This window comes from Ascaphus truei, chromosome 2 (assembly GCF_040206685.1).
Source record: "Ascaphus truei isolate aAscTru1 chromosome 2, aAscTru1.hap1, whole genome shotgun sequence".
Lineage (NCBI taxonomy): Eukaryota > Metazoa > Chordata > Amphibia > Anura > Ascaphidae > Ascaphus > Ascaphus truei.
In genome coordinates, this window is record NC_134484.1 from 205,556,440 (window position 1) to 205,577,207 (window position 20,768).

The 20,768-nt window shown below is 41.8% G+C and overlaps 1 protein-coding gene across 1 annotated transcript in view; it reads right to left on the minus strand.

Annotated features, from left to right (window-relative positions):
- CDH20 (cadherin 20) overlaps positions 1–20,768 on the minus strand; it is a 107,079-nt gene that overhangs the window by 64,113 nt on the left and 22,198 nt on the right. The window contains exons 2-4 of the mRNA XM_075585889.1: positions 15,261–15,637; positions 12,920–13,214; positions 6,870–6,989 (exon numbers count right to left, since the gene is read on the minus strand). Coding sequence (XP_075442004.1) covers positions 6,870–6,989; positions 12,920–13,214; positions 15,261–15,506 — 661 coding nt within the window. The 5' untranslated portion in view covers positions 15,507–15,637. The remainder of the gene's footprint in view (positions 1–6,869; positions 6,990–12,919; positions 13,215–15,260; positions 15,638–20,768) is intronic.

A 20,768-nucleotide genomic window follows, 5' to 3' on the forward strand; every position in this document is an offset into this window, starting at 1 on the left:
TTTTTCCTCCCCCACCGGCCGCCGAGCGCCAGCTTCTTGCTGGCGAAGGAAAATGTTGAAAATCGCGCCATTTTTTTGCCGCAAACAGCCACTAGATGGCGTTCGCTGCTCTCTGAATACGGCCGTTTTCAACACTGGAGAGATTTATGTTCTCTCCAGCCGCGCGGCGAGTTTCAGAGAAAAAAAAAATGGCGCTTTTTTTAAAACTCGCCATTATCTGCCTTTCTAAAGGCAGATTTCGCCAATACATGCCGCTTTCCCTGTTAGCGCTGCTCTCTGCATGAGGCCCAAAATCTCTAATGGACTTCAAAAGGAGATTTTGTGCAATAAAAGCCCGAATGGCCGACCGACCATTTTGGCATTTGTATAACTACCCCCTTATTGTAAAGAAACTAAAAGTTTGTAAAGAAAGTGTCTGAGAGATACCTCACTAAAAAACAGGAAAATAGTGGGACCTATGTACTGTACTAAGCGTCGCAAATGATATTGCGCTTGTGTGCCTCGTTCTTTCCTCACTATATGCCTTGTTTTTAGTCAAGTACATTGGTGTCACGGGAGACCAATGTTTTTAACACCTTAATTACTGGATCCTTTGATTGAAGAAAGCATGAGATAAAATAAATTGTGATTTATTTACACGAGAACACACACAGCTTGATTTACAAAATAACACGAATAAACACTTACTGGAATGGGGCAAAACAAAATAAAATGTCCATAGAACGAACTTTACAGAAATAAAGTCTCCAGGCACCAATTCGCAGGAGCGGGGTTGGTGCGCAAATAGAGCCATGAGACATTCTTTGGCTAGAGGCGCCATATGCGACCCTTGTTTCTCCACCGAAAGTAATCTTTTCCTTCTGCCCTTGCAGGATTCGTTCACAAATCCTCAGTTCTAACGAACTCTTGAAGCGGGGTACAATTCTTAGTTACGATAGAATAGTCTTTGTACCGCACAATGTATCTTAGATGACTCTCCCATCCCCACTGACTGCACAGACTTTTAAAGCTATTCATGCCTATCTGTACTATGTGCAGCCAATCTCGATGTGGGAATCAAACTCCAACCCTATGGCAGAGTTGCCAACAGTTCATGCAGCCAGGCAAGGGGCTTCCTGGAATGCCAAGGGTCATGCGCTAACATCACACCTGAGTCGCTTAGCATACCTAACCAAGCCCCCTTCTCCGGCGGCAGAATGTCTTCCTCTATCCCGGACATCTGTACATCTGCTGGGCAAACTGTTTGTAATAAATCCTTCTAAAGTAACACTGTGATCTGTCACTGTCTTCGTTAAGTCTGGACTTCTGCCGACAGCCCGGCGACGCATCAGCAGGGTGCTTCAGAAGTCTGCACTTAGGGTATGCATTATTCACTCCCCGGAATTATGGGCATATATTGTACTTGTGAATCCCCAGTGTATCCGCTGCCCAACCTGTCTGAATGTTAATTTCTTTACTCTCATAACTTTAATGCACTAAAAAGAGAGGAACTTTCATTCATGACTTTGTATAAAAGTTAATAATATGGAAAACATAACTGCTTTACTGTTTGTACCCCAGCAGCACTCACACCAAATTTCATAGTTCTCGCATACTCCTAACCTAAGTTTGCTCCCTGTTTCTGTGCTGTGTGCAAAAGCGGCTGAAGTTAAAAACCTTTTTTCCTCTTTGCGGTTTGGCAGTGAAACATTGTTGCAATACTCGGAACTAATCCATAACTGTGACCGCACTCATACAATGTAACTTAGTATAATACGTGTGGTCCTCTTATGCTTAGCGGGACACACACAGACAATTCTAACACATTTACAGGCTTGCAGCCAGCAGTGGGCTGCAGAGCTGACACTTCACATTTACCCCATAGGACTGAGGGGAACTCTGTTACATGACTTATACATGTGGTCCCCTTATACCTTGCGGGACACACACAGACTGTTCTAACACAATTACAGAGTTGCAGCCATTAGTGGGCTGCAGAGCTGACACTCTACATGCCCAATATGACTCAGGGCCACCCAGCCGGGCATAATACCTTTATTTACTGGCCTGGGTACCCCATTCACCGTCACAATTCGTGCATAGAAATGGTAGATGCATGACGCACACATATTTAAATGGTATGTACTGCAAAAAGTTGTATCTGTGCTCCACAAAACAAATATTTGAACCAGTGTCAAAATCATCCACCAAATTGAACCTGGTGTAAAAAGTCTGTTTATATTAGTACAGAATTGATTGCATCTATTAACCAAATTTATTTGATGCAGCACGGGTAACCCATAGAGCTATGGGTTAGCAAAGCATGTTATTTTCACAGCATGGCAAATATAAATAATATGACACTAACAGTTTACATTTACGCATACTAGTTATAAATAAATAATACCCAGAATTCTGCTTTCATTTAAATTGTATAAATTGGGTATTCAACATGACATATTGTGTCAAACTTCATTTTAAACAATGAACCATGAAGTCACATAACGACCTATGAAGTCACATAACGACCTATGAAGTCTCATAACGACCTATGAAGTCTCATAACGACCTATGAAGTCTCATAACGACCTATGAAGTCTCATAACGACCCTTATACACACGATACACAATTAATGAAGGTTTGTATTACTTTTAAAACAAATACTTTGATGCACAAAAAAAATTGAAATATGACATTGAAAAAGGGATAGTGAAACTGTAACTGCCAGAATAAATACTCTATTGCCAGGAATGTTATTAGTGAAAAGGAGGGAGAAGAAAATACGAGTTAAAGCAGCTGTCTATTGACATGTTTTTTTTTTAATAGATTTGAAGCAGGGGGTCTCCAGAGCTGAACCATGTTGTTTCAGCCCCAGGGACCTTCTGCTTCCCGAGATACGTACCTCAGCAGGGGGTGCCGGTATCTCGCTGCAGTGTAAATGTCCTGTGTCACGTGGGCCAATAGGAAGCCACAAGGGAGGACGGCTTTCTATTAGCCTGTGCGACACTGGACATTTAAACCGCAATTTTGATATCCCAAACTAGTCCAGTCGGAGCTGCCTCCTATGGATGTAATTATCTCGGCAAGCCGGAATCCCAGAACTTAAATCAACGTGGTTCAGCTCCGGAGACAACCTGCTTCAAAGCTACTTAATAAAAAATTTACAAACAAATACAGGTAAACATGTTGCTTGAACTGTTGCTTTAGGAGGAGTTCAGAGAACAGTGAAAATTGTATGTCGAGGCTTCAATTATGATATGAGGAAGAGATAGCATGGGATGAGTGGGAAGTGGATTATATAAACAGAAAACTATATTAGAGGTTAGTTGTACAAATAAACAAGAGAAAATAAAGAGTCTAATAGATTGAAATGAAATATTAATAGGGAGAAGATCTCGGTAAGTAGAAGTGAGAAAGCAGATGCAAAGTAAAGATATGAAAGAAAACAAAGGAACTCGAAGATGTGAGAAAATTAGTATAAAAGACTGAAACAATGGTCAAGCTTACAACCTAGTCAGGGATGTCTCTGGCAGGGATTGCACTCAGGACTTTCATGCTCCCAGTCAGCAGCTGTGATCTGTCTGAAGGCTGCTGATCACCTGCACCTCACCTCCAGCCAATCCTATATAAGGTTCGGCATGAAAGCAGGATTCGCTCCCACCCGCTGTGAGGTGCTCGGCGTGGAAGCGGAGGCCACACCCTGTTATATTGTGCCTGAGCTCCTTAGGGAGGAGGCACTGTAACTATCCAAAGAGACTGTCACCTCTGTGGGAGGAGCTGAATGCGAGCTACTGCACCCTCAGTTCCTCGTGGTGAGCAAGCAGAGAAGAGCTAAGCACTATTACTGCTGAACTTTACCCTGCCAAGCTGTACACTACAATGTCTGGGTGTAAAGTATCCCAATACCGACTAGCAGGAGGTTTCCTGGTAGTAGAAGTGAATGGGGAGAGCTACCCCTGGCTGGAGCATCACTCCAGCACGACTGCAGAGGAAGCGCCTACCTGCCTGATAGAATGGGAGCAGAGTCCCGTGCAGATGACGTCGTCCTGAGCGACAGTGCATCACGAACAGCAGAGGAGCACTAATGCCGTGGCCGCTCCCGGAGAGAAGGCGTCGGACATGCCTGCTCCCGGCCGAAAGGACCATGTGACTGCCAGGATTCAGCAAAGCGGTGTGGATGAGTCTTCTTCCTTCCAGGCTCCAGCAGAGAGATCCAGCGGTGAGGTACCGGACGGTATTTCTTCTAATGCGGAGGACGACAACACCCTTCCGGTCCTAGAGGCGACTGCCAGGGCGGAGGAGGACACTGCCATGCCTGCTCCAGGGAGTGAAGCCCCAATGGACTCTTGTTACAGAGGCTCCACACGCAAGCTAAGGGCCGAGGGCGTAAGGCTCCTGGGGACACTGATAAGCAGCAGGTGCTAGGGTAACTGGTCAAGGTAGGCCTACTGTTAATACTGACCATCACATAGACATTGCCAGGCCTAAGACTGTTACCACCAGGGGCAACAAACAGAAGGTAGTCAAGACTTCTTAGGCCTGGAGAGATGGGAAGATTTCGATGATGACCACCCTGAGGGAGGGAAATGGGGAGACTATTTAATCTTTGCAGAGGCAGGGTCAGACCAGTCCACAAAATCAGAGACATCGGGAGTGTCCACTAGGACGGCTTCTGAATCTGAGTCTAATGTGTCCTCAACCGGTGCTACACGTATGAGGAGGGTGTTGCAATGGTGTGACCCCATGTTCAAGGGTTATGTTCCATACATGATCTGGACCCTTCCGATCAGTAGGGACCTAGTAGATTACTGGTGGGAGGAAGGGGAGTTCGCCGCAGAGGAGGCTGCAGAGGCAATACAACCCACCAGCCTAGTTGTAAATTTCCATGAACAACCCTCTCTGGAACCATTATTTTGGGTTCTACCAGGCCAGACCTGCAGCCTTAAATTAACAAAGCTCAGCCGGGCTGACAGGATAATAGTCCAAAGGTTCCGGAAGTGCAGTTACTCTCGGTACTATAATGAGGAGAAGATCTGCTACATAATGAACTGTTATGCATGTGTTATCAACTGTATGCTATAAATTTTTATAGTATGATTGTTATGCATTTGTTCCAGGTTGCTCCAGCTAAAGGATGGTACACAAATGTAAGTTCCAAGCGAGTACGTTGGATTCTCCACCAGGGGGAGTGTGTAGCTGGGTATTTGTTTTGTCTACTAATCTATCCTACCTAACACTTAAGCCCTGGTATCAGTGCAGGCAGTGTTAGGCCCAATCTGGGGTTTCCCCTGCAGTAAGCCGCTCCCTTGAGTGACAGGGAGAGGTGGGCCTAGGGTCTGTGTTTTGCGCAATAGGGCCTCAGACCTGGGACCCTTCCCAATGGTACTTAAGGGGCTGCACCACCACATTTAGGGTGTTCTCTCCCATGAGAGAGAGTGATTGCTGGGAGTGTGAATTCAGGGCTCTGATTACATTTCATCCCCTCCCTTAGTGGAGTGGGACAGCTACCCCTCATGACACCAGGGGGTGAGGGAAGAGAAGAGGATAGGCCTCAAGCCCCAGGGTTGATTCTAGGGACCATCTGGAGGAAGGAAGAGACAAGGGAATCAGTTCAAGACTTTATTCTGTATGCTGTTGGAAATAAAGTTCCAGTTATTTTAAATACTCCTGCCTGAGATTGAAATCTATCAGGGGGAGTATCAGAGGTTTCTCCTGCAGGGATTGTCACCGGCACTTCTGGAGCCTGCAAGAGATGGAGGCGCCGCACCATTGAGAGAGAACCATCAAAAGCCTGTCCTGTCTTCCCCACTAACAACGGCAGAACCTCAGAGCTTCTGTGAACCAGAAGGTAACCAGCACATGATGCCATGTAATAACGTGATCTCCCAGAGGGTGGGGGAAAACCTGTCACACATAATTCTGTTTTAATTATAATTGTGTATTTGTTTTATTTATAACTTATTAGTATATATAAATGACTAGTGTAATATTATTTATAATAGCCTTACTGTGAAAAGAATACATTTTGTTATAATGAAACATTCCTTGACCTTGGTGGACACTTTCAATGATGGTGGCATAGAAACATTATTTTTTAGTATATACTGTATCTTTCAAAGCTGCAGACCAAGCTCAGTCCATTTCTGTCTGTGCGAAGAAATGGAAAAAAAAATAAGTTTTGACGCGGATAGAGAAATTTGAGCTTAGTACATTGGCGCTTTGAATAGATGATTAGACAAAAGAGGAATTTTGTGGGGTGCTTAATGCATCCATAACTAGAAAATAAAGTCATCACAGCTTATTGAGCAAGAGTCAATGGGAGAACTGTAGGTAAAGATTCTGTTGTCTCATCTTTTTCTTCCCTTTGGAACAAATGTCACCTAGAGTCAGGTGTGTGTGTGAAGAAAGGGAATGACTCAACAGAGTTACATGGAGTTGTTGATACAGTATATGACTGTGTGACACAACATTATTCATTTTAAAGTCTTGTCATACTGTTATAAACCTAAAGAAAATTATACACCTATAATATGCATAACAGTATCATGCTACTGTATGTATTTCCCGCTTCAGTACATCAGTGTGAAAAGTGGCCATTATTTTAACTTAGCAGCGCGAAAAGGGATATGTACTGACGTACGCCTGCTATCTCTCAGTCAACTTAAAAAGCTATTTCTGTAACATGATTGTTTCAGCATTGTTTGTCACATAGTTTTTCTGTAATGGGGGCGTTTCCATGCTTTTCTCAGTTGAACAGATTTTTAGCATTAAGACAACAATTTAGATGCAAATATCCAGTTTGCTAGACATAGGCAAGAGCATCACAATTGGATTAAAAAAAAAACTGTCAAACTTTGAACAACACAAATACATTGACCTCAGTAAGTACCTGTTTTTGAGTCGACAGAAAAATATGGCTGTCCTTGCAAAATACTGTACACAACCCTTGCACTGTTCCCATAAGTAGGATCATCTGCATCTGTCGCTGACACCTGGATAATAGAGGCACCTGACAAAAATAGAAAACATTGACCTTTTTAAATTAAGAGCTGAGAATCTAATTTCGCCTCCTACATAAAAAAAAACTTGCAAAGTTTGCATAATAAGAGCACCACTAACTGTTTAACCACCTGTCAGTGGAAGATTAATTGCAACGCATAGCATCCATTCCACTAATGTATCCTAACAATATAATGAAGAAACCATTTTTAGAGATAAGCAGCATGAGGCTATTAATGTTTCTCTGTTCTCTTACACATTGGATTTACCATTCATAATCAATATGATGGCTGTTTTTACCCACATGTTCACTATGCTCTATAATGGCTCTAATATTTCCACCATCTTAACATACATAATTGTGAAATCAATATAAATGTTCTTTTATCATTATTTTACTGAAGCTTTGCAACTTATTACATATTTGTGACAACATTACAGCTTCATGCTCTGGACTGTTGATGGTTGTCACTTTAATCATTTTTTCATTAAATGTATCAGTTTTTATTGTAGCTATTTTGTATTGTTTCTGTGTTGTATGTTGTCAGTGATTGTTTGTTTTATCAGTTAGTTTTCCAGTGTTGCACTATGATTTGTCTCTTTTATCCCCACATGTCATGAGACATCAAGCAAGCCATTTTTGGATTTCACTTGTATTGTGAGGGCTGGACTATCAGTGGTCAATCACTCAGGTGATATAAGTTTCATCTAGGCGCCGTTATATTGTGTTTTCTGTGACTATGTTATGATCTCTGTGGGTCATTTATATCAGACAGCCTAGTCCTTTATTTAAGGTTTTTTTTAATTATTTTTAAGAATGTTTCACTAAATATATTTACGCATCAGCGCTTTACTGTATATACACATTATTCTTTTTCACCTGAGGTGTGTACAACCTCACCTGTGGACAAAGGGGTATCCACTTCAGCCAGGGGACAGCAGGATTGTCCACCCCTGGAGGAGTCGGAGGAGGACGAGGAAGGCGAGGATACCAAGAACCGAGGTGCTGAGCATGATCCAGGGAGTGCAGCCGTGGTAGCCCTAGTGGCTAACGGTCTTCCTGCTACAGGACTTTCTGCAGTTCTCACCAGCTGGGCCGCAGGGGTCACTTTTGAGCAAAGGCTACAGCTACTTGCAGCTTCTCAAGGTATGCAGCCCCCAAGACCCCAGAGGAATCCTGACGAGCCACCTCTACCTAAAATCGACCATCACAGATTCAGCAAGTTTGTGGATGGCACGGATAAAATAGACGGTTACCTGAAGATTTTTAAACTCAGTCTCTACAGTACCGTGTGCCCGACCGAGACTGTGTCTTGTGGTTGTCGCCGCTATTGTCCGGGGCTGCCCTGGAGACCCTCCAGGCCATCCTGGCAATGGACAGCAATGATTACCAGCACGTAAAGATTTTAATATTAACACAGTATGCTCTCCTGCTAGAGGCATACCTTGGCATGTTTAGGTCGTGGGAGAAGAACCACCGGGAGATCTACATGAGGTTTTCATCCAGGATGATTTTACATGGGACTCAGTGGGTGGAGGGATGTGATGCCACTAAGTATCACAGTTTGCTGTACTTGATATTCAAAGAATATTTTTGCAGCAGTGCAACCGGATTTAAGAGACTGAGTCTTTGACCAAAAACCAAAGACTTGTCTAGAGGCAGCTAACATGGTTGATGAGTTTATCACCAGTTGTGCCTTATCCCTCAAGAAAGGGACTACCCAGAGTGGAGCCAGCCCGGCTCGGGCAACCACCCATCCCCCACACTGGAAGCCAAAACCAGCTGCAGAGGGGGTGGGGGGGGGGGGGCACCCAAACCCACCGATTTCAAGCATAAGAGGAGGTGCTATCAATGTAATAAAACTGGACACATCAAACAAGATTGTCCGGACAGGCCAAAGTCCGGTAATCCCCATCAGGGGCAATGTTCTTAAGCTGTGAACTCAGTCGTCGGCATGCGACTGAAACACACAGAGGAGCAGAGTGCAGCCATCCAGCCAGCCCAGCAAGGGACTCAGATGGGGGAATCTACACCTGCAGCCAGTGGACCAGCAGCAGAGATGGGGGGACATCAGATTGCAGCAGTCAGTTTGCAGTCCAATGATGTCTGCCGAAAGCATTTGAGGAGAGTGACCATAGGAGATCGCCAAGCAGCTGGCTTGCTCAACTCCGGAGTCACTGTCACTCTGGTTTGGCCTGATATGGTAAGACCAGAGGATCTGCTCCCGGGAACAGGGATGCAGGTGACCATGCCGGAGGGGGGGCCTACTGTAGGTCAATCCAGGTCACCTGGATATTTCTGGATTGGGGTGATGGTCGAGGCATGAGGGAGGTGGGTGTTTTGCCTGGGTTGGATACTGACGTGCTCCTCAGTAACGACCTGGGCACCTTGTTTTTTCCATTGCTGAAGAAGCTGCTCCAGTTACAGCAATTACAAGGGGCAAGAGCAGGGCACTTGCCCAGGCAGGGGAGCCTTTGGTACCCCTGCCCCCAAAGGATCTTGTGGTCCCCCTACATTTTGGACCAACAGCTCCAGGGGTCTCTGAGGAGACTAGACAGGTAAGCCAGAGAGAGTCATGACATTATACTGATCTACCTACCGATGTACCTGTTCCCCTTTTGCCTGACTTAGAGATTGGCTGGGGCTAGGGCACAGTTCAGGAATTGGTGTGATCCGATCCCAGCTTAGAGGGCATGAGAATTCGGGAGTTCGAGTCTGCCTCTGAGACTGGGTTGGCTTGGTTCTTATGGCACTGAGTGCTCATATATAGAAAGCATGACTCTATTGCTCCACATAGAGTGTGTACTGGTAGAAGACAGTTATTGGTACCCAGGGAGTATAGGTAGCAGTTATTGCAGGTAGCCCACTCCATACCACAGCAGGACATCAGGGGGCAACTCGCACAAGAGCCCGGTTGTTGCAGCGTTTCTACTGGCTGGGGGCATCAAGGGCAGTGGCACAGTTTTGCCAGTCCTATGATGCCTGCCAGTGAGTAGGTAAGGCAGGTGACCATGTGAAGGCACCCCTGAACCCACTACCGGTAATAGGGGAGCACTTCCAGAGAGTAGCCATGGATATAGTGGGACCTCTGATGATCCCTATCTGGTCTGGCAAGTGCTACATTCTCACGGTGGTGGATTTTGCCACCAGGTACCATGAGCATGTGGCACTTGCCACCATTGAGGCGAGGGCAGTAGCTAAGGCATTATTAGTTTTTTTTCTAGAGTAGGATTCCTTAGCGAGATTCTGACTGACCAAGGGTCTCAATTCATGAGTGAATTTCTACAGTGTCTCTGGGATTCGTGCGGGGTAAAGCACCAGCACACGACCCTTTACCACCCCCAGACAAATGGTTTATGTCAGAGGTTCAACGGTACCCTGAAGCAGATGCTTTGGGCATTTATTGAGGCTGAAGGAAAAGACTGGGAAATTCACTTGCAGCACTTGCTGTTTGCATACCGAGAGGTACCACAAGAATCTACTGGCTTCCCTCCCTTCGAGCTTCTACATGGATGCAGGGTACGGGAACCTCTGGACCTGTTCTATGAGGGATGGGAAGGGGAGACTACCAATACTGATGCTTTTGTGCTGAAGTATGTGGTAGATCTCAGTGACTGGTTAGAAAGGCTCGTGGGGTTGGCATAATACAACCTCAGTGAGGCTCAGACCAAACTGAAGACTTGGTATTATCAGAATGCCCAATGCCGAGAATTCATCCCTGGGCAGCAAGTACTTGTTCTGAAGCCCACTCATCAGAACAAATTGATGGCTGCCTGGTCTGTACCACATACAGTACTCAGGAGGATGAATGAGTGCAATTACGTTGTACAGTTAGATGGAGAGACATGTATAAATAGGACTTATCATATTAAAATGCTTAAGGAATATTTTCAACAGAGAGTGGCATCAGTGATCTTTATCTGTAGCCCACCGATGAGGGACCCAGCGAGCAATGATCTGCCTGACCTCCTAGAGGAATCTCGGCCGGGGTGTACAGTAGAGCAGGTTGAGATAGAATTTCAGCTCTGTGCACAGCAGAGAGTGCAGGCAAAGGCTATATTAGAGCAGCATAGGGTCTTGTTCATGGATAAACAGGGCAAGACATATATTACTGACCATCCAGTGGACACTGGTGATCAGAGACCTTGGCATAAGCATGCCTATCGGGTATCTGCAGAGATGAAAGGGAGTATAGAGAGGGAAGTGGTGGAGGAGATGATGGCCCTAGGGTTTATTGTACCATCTCAGAGCCCTTTGGCTTGTTCGGTAGTTCTAGTGCCTAAGAAAGATTGAACCACTCAGTTCTGTGTGGACTACCAGCAGCTCAATGCTCAGATGGTATCAGATGTTTATCCCATGCCCTTCATGGATGAGCTCATATGACCTTGCTGGGGCAAGGTATTTGACAACTATGGATTTGTCCAAAGGTTATTGGCAAATCCCTCTGACTCAGGAGGCTAGGAAGAAGTCAGTATTTATCAATCCAAGTGGCCTATATGACTTTCTGTATATGCTATTTGGTATGAAAAATGCCCCGGCTACCTTCCAATGCCTGGTCAATAGGTTACTGGAAGGGATGCAGAGTTATGCAAGAGCATATCTGGATGATATTGCTGTGTTTAATAATACATGGGAAACTCACTCAAATCATGTAGCAGCAGTGCTAAGCAGAATTAGGGAAGCAGGGCTGACACTGAAACCTACAAAGTGTCTAGTGGGTATGGCAGAAATTTTATACCTAGGGCACAGAGTTTGTGATGGGCACCTGAAGCCAGAAACAGCGAAGGTGGAATCTATAGTTCAGTGGCCAGTTCCTAGGACCAAGAAACAGGTGATGTTTTTTTGGGCACAACTGGGTACTATAGGAAGTTTGTTCCCCAGTATAGGGCCATTGCTAAACACCTGACTAATGACTCAGAAACGACTCTTGGTTCTGATAACCTGGTCTCCTGCCTGGGAAGATTTGTTTCAGGCGTTGAAGACAGCACTGGCTTGTGCACCCATCATGGCTGCACTGAATTACACAAAGAATTTCTTGGTGCAGACCGATGCCTCTGACTATGGGATTGGTGCTGTACTCATCCAGGTGGGCAAGGAAGGGGTTGAACACCCCATTGTGTATCTGAGTCGGAAACTCCTACCCAGGGAAGTGGCTTATGTAACAATTGAAATGGAGTGCCTGGCCATCGTTTGGGTGCTGAAGAAATTGCAGCCCTATCTGTATGGCAGGTCCTTTACTGTAATAACAGATCACAATCCACTAAGCTGGCTACAAAAGGTGTTGGGGGACAATGGCAGGTTACTACGCTGGTGCCTTGCCCTTCAAGAATTTGACTTTACCATACAGCACAAGAAGGGTAGTGAGCATGGTAATGTCAATGGACTTTCCCGACAGGACATTCCTTGCAGAGCCACCAGATAAGGTGACTGCCACAGAACCTTCATCTTGAGGGGGGATGTGTGATGGTGAGGGAGTAACCAGGCTCACTAATAACGGTTTGGTTACCTCTGATCCATGTTTAAAAGTTCAGGACTGTCAGCTCTTGAACCTAACTGTAGGGAGAGAGCTTTTTTTTTTTAACTAGGGTCCCAAGTGTTATATATATATATATCCTCTAAAACTCCAATTGAAACAACTTGTGGAGACACACCAGTGCTCTAAACGGAGCCCACATGAGAAACTTGGGATACTGTATATGCTAATAGGATTTGCAAAGTATACTTTAATGATTGTTTCTCTCTCTCTCTCTCTCTCTCTCTCTCTCTCTCTCTCTCTCTCTCTCTCTCTCTCTCTCTCTCTCTCTCTCTCTATCTCTCTCTCTCTCTATCTCTCTCATTTAATGCATCTCTTTTTGATATAGATCTTTGTGTTACAACACATTTTAAATGTAACTTGTAAACCTATCTTGGGTAATTTTCAAGTCCTGTAGCCATCTTACCCACTGGTGACATTTCTGGAACAGAAGCTGCATAAGGACCATCTAGGAACTTGGGTTCATTGTCATTTATGTCTTGGATTTTGATAATGAACTCTGACTCTGGCTCCATGGGCCTGCTAGTCCTTCTGTCCAGGGCCTGTGCTCTGAGAGTATACTGAGACCGCTCTTCTCGATCCAACCTCTGAATTGCATGAATATCGCCTGTGGTGTCATCAATTGTAAACATAGTTCCGGCTCCATCGCCAGAAAGGATGTATTTGATTGACCCATCTCCTTTGTCCATATCTGAATGAAGCTGTAAAATAGCAATGAAAGTTAATGCTTTCTAAGGCAAGGATATATATTTTTTAAAGTGAAAAACGTCACTTTTTTTTTTTTTTTTGTATCCCCAGTCAATGTGCATTAAAATGCTTCAGTACATTCCTTAAAGGAGCAGTTTATCTCTGGTTCCTGAGGTACTTACTGGGGAAGATGCCACCTGTAGTATCCCCTCTAGGCATTACACGGGCCAATGGGAAGTCAATCCGCAGCGCTTTTAATAACTAGTAAATAGCCATCTTCCTGGGTAAGTATCTTGGAAACTAGTGAGTCCGTGGAGCTGAAATACACATGGTTCAACTCCAAGATCCTCCTGCTTCACACACACACACACACACACACACACACACACACACACACACACACACACACACACACACACACACACACACACACACACACACACACACACACACACACACACACACACACACACACACACACATATCAAGAGAGACTGCTGCTTTAAATAATGAAGAACATACGCCTAATACACAATACGGATACATTTCTAGTTAAGTTTAAAAAAATTATGTTTGAAAAATAGGAAAGTGTTGGATTCCCTTCAAATAATCTCTGACACTGATTGGGTTAAAATATGTCATTTTTTTCTCTCCAATAAAGTAAAACAGCAATTTGGAAACAAATAAGCACCAACCCTTCTTATTATTTTTTCATTGTTTTCCTTTCATTTGCTTTACAATTGCTACATTCTGGTCAGCAACTTGGCAATTAACACTAAATAATTTTGTCTTCAGGATGGGAGTATGTGTAACTTACGGAAGAAAGTTCCAATGAATCAGCATGGTCATGGTAGCTCTGTAAAGTCTGCTAAAGTAGGAACATTTATATTTTCAATTATTATTAAATATTATTTTACATCAGTTTTTGTTGAAACAAAAATATAAATATTGAGGAATTTTATCACAAAGTAATGTGAACAGGTATAATTTGTTTTTATAAAAATGATTTTGATCAAGAGAACTGACACATTAATACATCTTTTGCCTGCTGTAAGTATTTTCAGTACTTATTAGATAACCCCCTATTTAGGTTTCAATAGTTCTGCAAATAACATCATACAGTAGTACAGTATCTCGTGAAAATAAAATATAACGGAGTTAATATTGGGCTTTGAGTTGTCTCAAAATATACAGACTTCCCACAATTTCACAACTACTGTAAAACTGATGAAAAATATATTTGTTGTGTTTGGATAATTATTTTTCTATACAGTAGGTGTTTAGAAAACAATGTGCTCCATATACTGTAGTTAAGTGGTAAATACCCTGGTGAAATTCATAAAACCATTTAACGAAATAAAAAGGTAAGGACAGGAGTAAAAAGAGGGTCGTTCATCAAGATAAATTAGCCTGATTCTATGTGACTTTGCGGATTGTTTTTGGATTTAATTTTGTTGTGCTGCTAGTGAGTGATGATACACAGAAACCTATGCCTTCACATATAATATGCAGTATATTTAAAGCACTGTACAGTATATACAATGCAGTATGCATAAAACATTGTACTAACTGAACTACTGAGCCCAAGTACAGTAATTAATGCTGCATGCTGGGCCTGGAATCCTTTACTGATGCCATACTTACACCTGTTGGATGAGTATACCATTTTCATTCTTTCATTTACTACAAATTATTTTTTATGTCCTTCTCCCCCCAAGGTAGATGTTTTTAATGGCTACATGATTACATTAGCATTTCTCTCAAACAAGTACAAGGAATGTATTATAAGTAATCTACAGTACAGTTAGTTGGGCATAGGATTTTTTTTACACTTGAAGCTATATCATTATAACAAGACTCTCCGTTTTACTTCCCCGGTAAAAAAAAAAATCCAATAACTTATTATACCAATTGTACATCCTATTCAGATGCAGTGAATTAGATGTGCATGAAATCATTTCTAGGATTGTTAGATGAAAATGCACATGCTAAACGGAATGTATCCTGCCTCTTGCCTATTCTACTTAGATTCTCTTTTTATGCTATTTTGGGGATCTCACCTTGCCAACATAAAGAGGGTCTGTTCCTGTGTACTCTTCCAGAACAAAGAACTGATTCCATACCCAGCTTCTCTTCAGACGGTGATGTAGCAACTGTTTGTTCTGCGCGTTATCATCCAACTCTCTGATAAGTGGACTTGTAAATCCAAATGCTGCATTTGCAAGGTCTAATAGCACCATATAGTGTACATAAAAACATTGTCCATGATAGCTCTTTACATGGCTCATTCTGTTTATGTTTCTCATGAATCCTTTTTTGCTACGCTAGAAATGCAATATTACTTGATGTAAAATAAATGCAACAACTTGTAAAAGATGTTTTGAACTTGATATTGGCTTTGATGACAGTTGTGATGACAGATACAGTGCCAGTGAAGCTGAAAAAGAGCATGAAGGAAAATTATTGTTTTAGTCAAGATAATTATATTTTTCTGCTAAGAAATATGAAATCAGTCACATAGGTAACGTGATAATATAATATGAACAGTATGATTAGGAACAAAAAGGTCTGTTATCTTCCTACAGTATATACAACAAAGTACCTTTGGATGCATACACAAAGGGGGTTGTAGTTAGTAGGGAGGATTTCTTCACTTTGGTAACTTTGATTGCAACTGGGTTCCACTGTATTATTGATTTGCCAGAGTTAACAGCATGCTCTTTATTTATGATCTCGAAAGCCCTTTGAAACTGTTTGATATAAGCATTCACTTCCAGAAAAGATAATATCTACCAAGCAATTTCCAAGGATAGCTGCTTCTTCAAAAATATATTTTGTTGCCACACAACACCGCAAACCTGTTTTTTTTTTTTTAAGTGAATCTACTATATATCATTGCTGACCTTAATCATTAATTTACGCTTGCTGGGGAATTCAGATGTCACACTTGCTTGCAGTTTTACTGAAGAGCATATCGCTGCTGTTAATGTGACATATTGTGAATTTGAATGGTCAGTTAATCATTATGTAATCCACAAGAGGTCTTGAAGGTTTGCTAGTCACATGCTATTGTGTGGTATCTGTGCAAGTCAAACTAACAGATTTTCTTTCGTAAATCTGAAAGACTGGTTTAGGTAAAGGAATGCCAATCTCCAAAGGAGGAAGCTTTCTCATCTGTCAAGGGCCTTTTGTTGTCATGAAGTCAGATTAGCTGGTGACCTACTCTGTGCCATTGAATGTCGCAGCATTTTCTTTCACCGTTGTGGGGTTTAATGAGGTGGCATTTCGCTAAAGCGACTCTGTCAAAAACACTAAATTTTGCATATCTTTTATGCCATTAGCTGTTCAGTTTAAAGACCCCTATGTCTCTTTTTCACTGTCTGTTTTCTTTCTTATTCTCTCTCCATCTGTCCCAGATGAACAATTAAACCGATGTTTATTTATGCTTTGGCAACTGAATAACAATACTTTTACAACTTATTTTTAAAGTTGAATTTATTGGTAGCTGCTGAACAGCTGCACGTCTGTCAGAAAATTGTCTTGAGTACAATTTTATCTTCCTTTCCATTCCTTGAACAATCAACACAGATGTACAGTACAGGAGGCCAAATACTGAATATACTGCAAGAGCAAAGAACATTAGTATGGTATATGTAGCCTAGTGCCCCTGGCTATAGCCTTCTACTGTCCTCAACACTATAAATCCTGATAGGAATAGGCAGTGTTGGGGTTAAACTCCTGCGCATGGTCTAACCATTTGCAGCCTGGATGGGTACTATATTGCCATAACCAGGGGCAAGCCTTAACTGGCAGTTGGAGTGTCATACCTAGGGAAGGTACTGACTGGGTCACATGTATATGGTGTTATGCCTGTCAGTACCTGGACCTGCCCTATTATATATATATATATATATATGTGTATCTGTACCATGTTAGCCGAGCTTAATAATCAAAAATGAATAGACGATACCGTTCTGTGGCTAACAAAATGCTTTTATTTGTGCGAGCTTTCGATATACACTGATCTCTTCTTCCGGCGGTACTCATGGGAAGAGAGTTCACTTGTGTCACTAATGACTGATGAAACTTAGTTGCGGTTTAGGCCACCGCTAAGTGTCCCGAACAGTTGCATAAATGTGTATTCATGCAACCGTCTCCCTTTCGGTGTTCTAAGATTACCTTTGAGTATGGCCACCCTCAGATCGTTCATTTTATGGCCAAGGTCAGAGAAATGTTCGCCGACAGGACTGTCTCTTGTTCCACTTGTGATGCAGATTCATTCTCTTGTTTAGCCCCTGTCCTGTCTCACATATGTAGTAACAGCCCCATGGCCATTACTGACATAAGTGAAATCTCTTCCCATGAGTGCTAAAGGCCATGTCTATACATACTGCGCTATATGAATGCACACACACAGCTGTCTCCTGCAAATACAAATACACAATGTAATTCCATCCCTATAGACCAATAGGGACCACATAGTATCTACACACACTTATAGTAATGCAACACCTTCTTACATTTCTACACCTACCCACATCACTATATACACGTCCACTCCACAAACGCCTTTTGTAAAGTGCTGTATACTCTGTGGGCGCTTTACAAAGTTATATTTACACACACACACACACACACACACACACACACACACACACACACACACACACACACACACACACACACACACACACACACACACACACACACACACACACACACACACACACACACACACACACACACACACACACACACACTCTTACATCACTTACATTCAGGGACCATTTAACACCTCAAGTCATAAAACGCATACTGCACAGGGGGGAGGGATAAGCTTCAATCACAGATCAAATTCCAGTATGCCCTGTTTTAAAGTAAAAACCCTTTTTTGGCTTCATTCATTGTAACACCGCCGGAAGAAGAGATCAGTGTATCTCAAAAGCTCGCACAAATAAAAGCATTTTGTTAGCCACAGAACAGTATCGTCTATTCGTTTTTGATTATATATATGAGGAGAACTCTCGAAAGCTTGTCCTATGACATAAATTATTAGTCCATATAAAAAAAGGTATCACCTAATACTGATGTACTCATTTATTCTGCACTATTGCAACTGGACTAACACAGCTATTTCCGTATATATATATATTTTTATATATAAATATATATATATATATATATACTGTATTTTTTATATATATATATATATATATATATATATATATATATATATATATATATATATAGCAGAAAATAGCCGTATTAGTCCAGTTGCGATTTATTCTGCACTATATATATATATATATATATATATATATACATACATACATCAGAACAAACGAAAAATTGAAGTAGCGCCTCTATTATAACCTGACTAAAGTAAATACTAAAAGAACCAATAGCTAAACATGTAAGTGTTTTGTGGGGCGGCTAGATATTGGCTAATACACTATGATAAGACAATGAATTAATACAATATATAATGCAATACTTAACAATGGATCCCTAAAAAATATAAATATAAAAATCTGAATTTATTTAATAAAAAAATGAAAAAAAAAATTTTGTACCAAAAATTGAAAAGTAAAAATTAAAAGATGAAAAAACCTTCAATAAACAAAGTCCTTTTCCAATGGCAGTAGCACCAGGTTCTTGAAGCCCGCTTCAAAGGGATCACCAGTCCCTAATCATATCTGAAAAAAAGGAGAGAAAAAGAAACAGGCGCACACCTAGTGCATTACCATAATAAAATTGTATTAAAGGAACATAAAATCTGTAAAATGCCCACTCACAAAAGTACAGCAATCAATAACATGTATGAGATAGGCTCTCATGTGCCAACAGCTCGATCATCAGCGTCCGGCTCAGGTTAGTGGCGTCGTCACGTGACCCTCCTTCGTGCAGCAGAAACCGGAAGCGGAAAACCTCGCATTCAGTGTTCGCCGAGAAAGGTCCCTCCAGAGAGCAGTGCTTTGAAAGTCCTTTGGATAATAGTATACCGGCCGTGGAAACCACACAAGAGCCAAAGTTTGACTGTAGACAGCAACAATGTTCGTGGGCAAATGGCGGCCGCAATCTTAGCCACGCCCTACGCGTTTCGTCATCGATGATGACTTCTTCAGGGTACCATCTAAACGTCAATCCATGATAGTTATAGGGAGGTGTTTACACATAATTAACCAATATATTAATAAATTAGTCATTTGACTACACATGTGTGTTTTTGCTGCACGAAGGAGGGTCACGTGACGACGCCACTAACCTGAGCCGGACGCTGATGATCGAGCTGTTGGCACATGAGAGCCTATCTCATACATGTTATTGATTGCTGTACTTTTGTGAGTGGGCATTTTACAGATTTTATGTTCCTTTAATACAATTTTATTATGGTAATGCACTAGGTGTGCGCCTGTTTCTTTTTCTCTCCTTTTTTTCATACATACATACATGCATACATACATACATACATACATACATACATACATATACACACCCCATGAGTGGTGGAGCAAAAGAGAGCCACCCATTAACACAATACTTATTAGAGGCTGGTAAAGATAATCATTGTAAAATTGCTTTATGAAGGAATAACCTAGAAGTCCAATTTATGGTGGAGAGTGAAGGGTAGAAAAAATAGAAAGAAAAATATTTTAAGAATTATTATTACTTGTCTCAGGTTTGTAAATGCATTTATTTAATTCATCATTGATTTTTATAAGTAGTTTTCTACAATATTCAGAGTTGAAAGTCCTATAATTTTCCTGGTGTTCTCCAAAACCCCATTAGCCATGACTGTTGACAATGATTTTTACAGTAAGTGTGCCCGCACACATTGTTCAAGATACTGTAGACTGAAATAAATGCATGCCACAAGATCAAATTGGACAATCTGCCACATGAATGTACAGCATGGATCATTTTGACATTATTTTTTGTTACAAGCTGTATTTTGTTTAAATGACTTTTAATTGCATCAGAAACTATAATTTATACATCTCTTACTTTGTGCTCAAAACCAGCATGCCATTCACTGTGGAAAATAAATACCCCTTTTTTACATGCCATTGAAGGAAATGATGCAGCAAAGTGGTCTTTACTGTAGGTGTTTCTCATTAGATACACGGATTTAAAAAAATAAGCAGCAATTTAACAAACATATTAATTTAGGTGCTACTCATTAAGTAATCAGAATGTCTTGTAAGGATTTGTTGCCTTGTAACATTAATAATGTATACTGTAGCTACTTTTTCTTAAATTCTATAGTTATTCTACAACAACAGTTTATGTTGTTAAGCTACCCATCTATCTGAACAAGCTCCTCACCCCTGCCACATGCAGCACTTATCTGAGATCTGACTCCAAAAGACAGTTCATGGTCCCAAGGCTCAACAAAGTATCCGGCCGCTCCTCCTTCTCTTACCGTGCACCCAAAACTGGAACAATCTACCGGAGACTCTCACAGCCACCACCAGTCTAAGTTCTTTCAAAACTAAAGCACTCACATTTTAATCTGGTCTGTAACTGTTATATACGCCCATAATATATATTATCTCTAACTGTACATG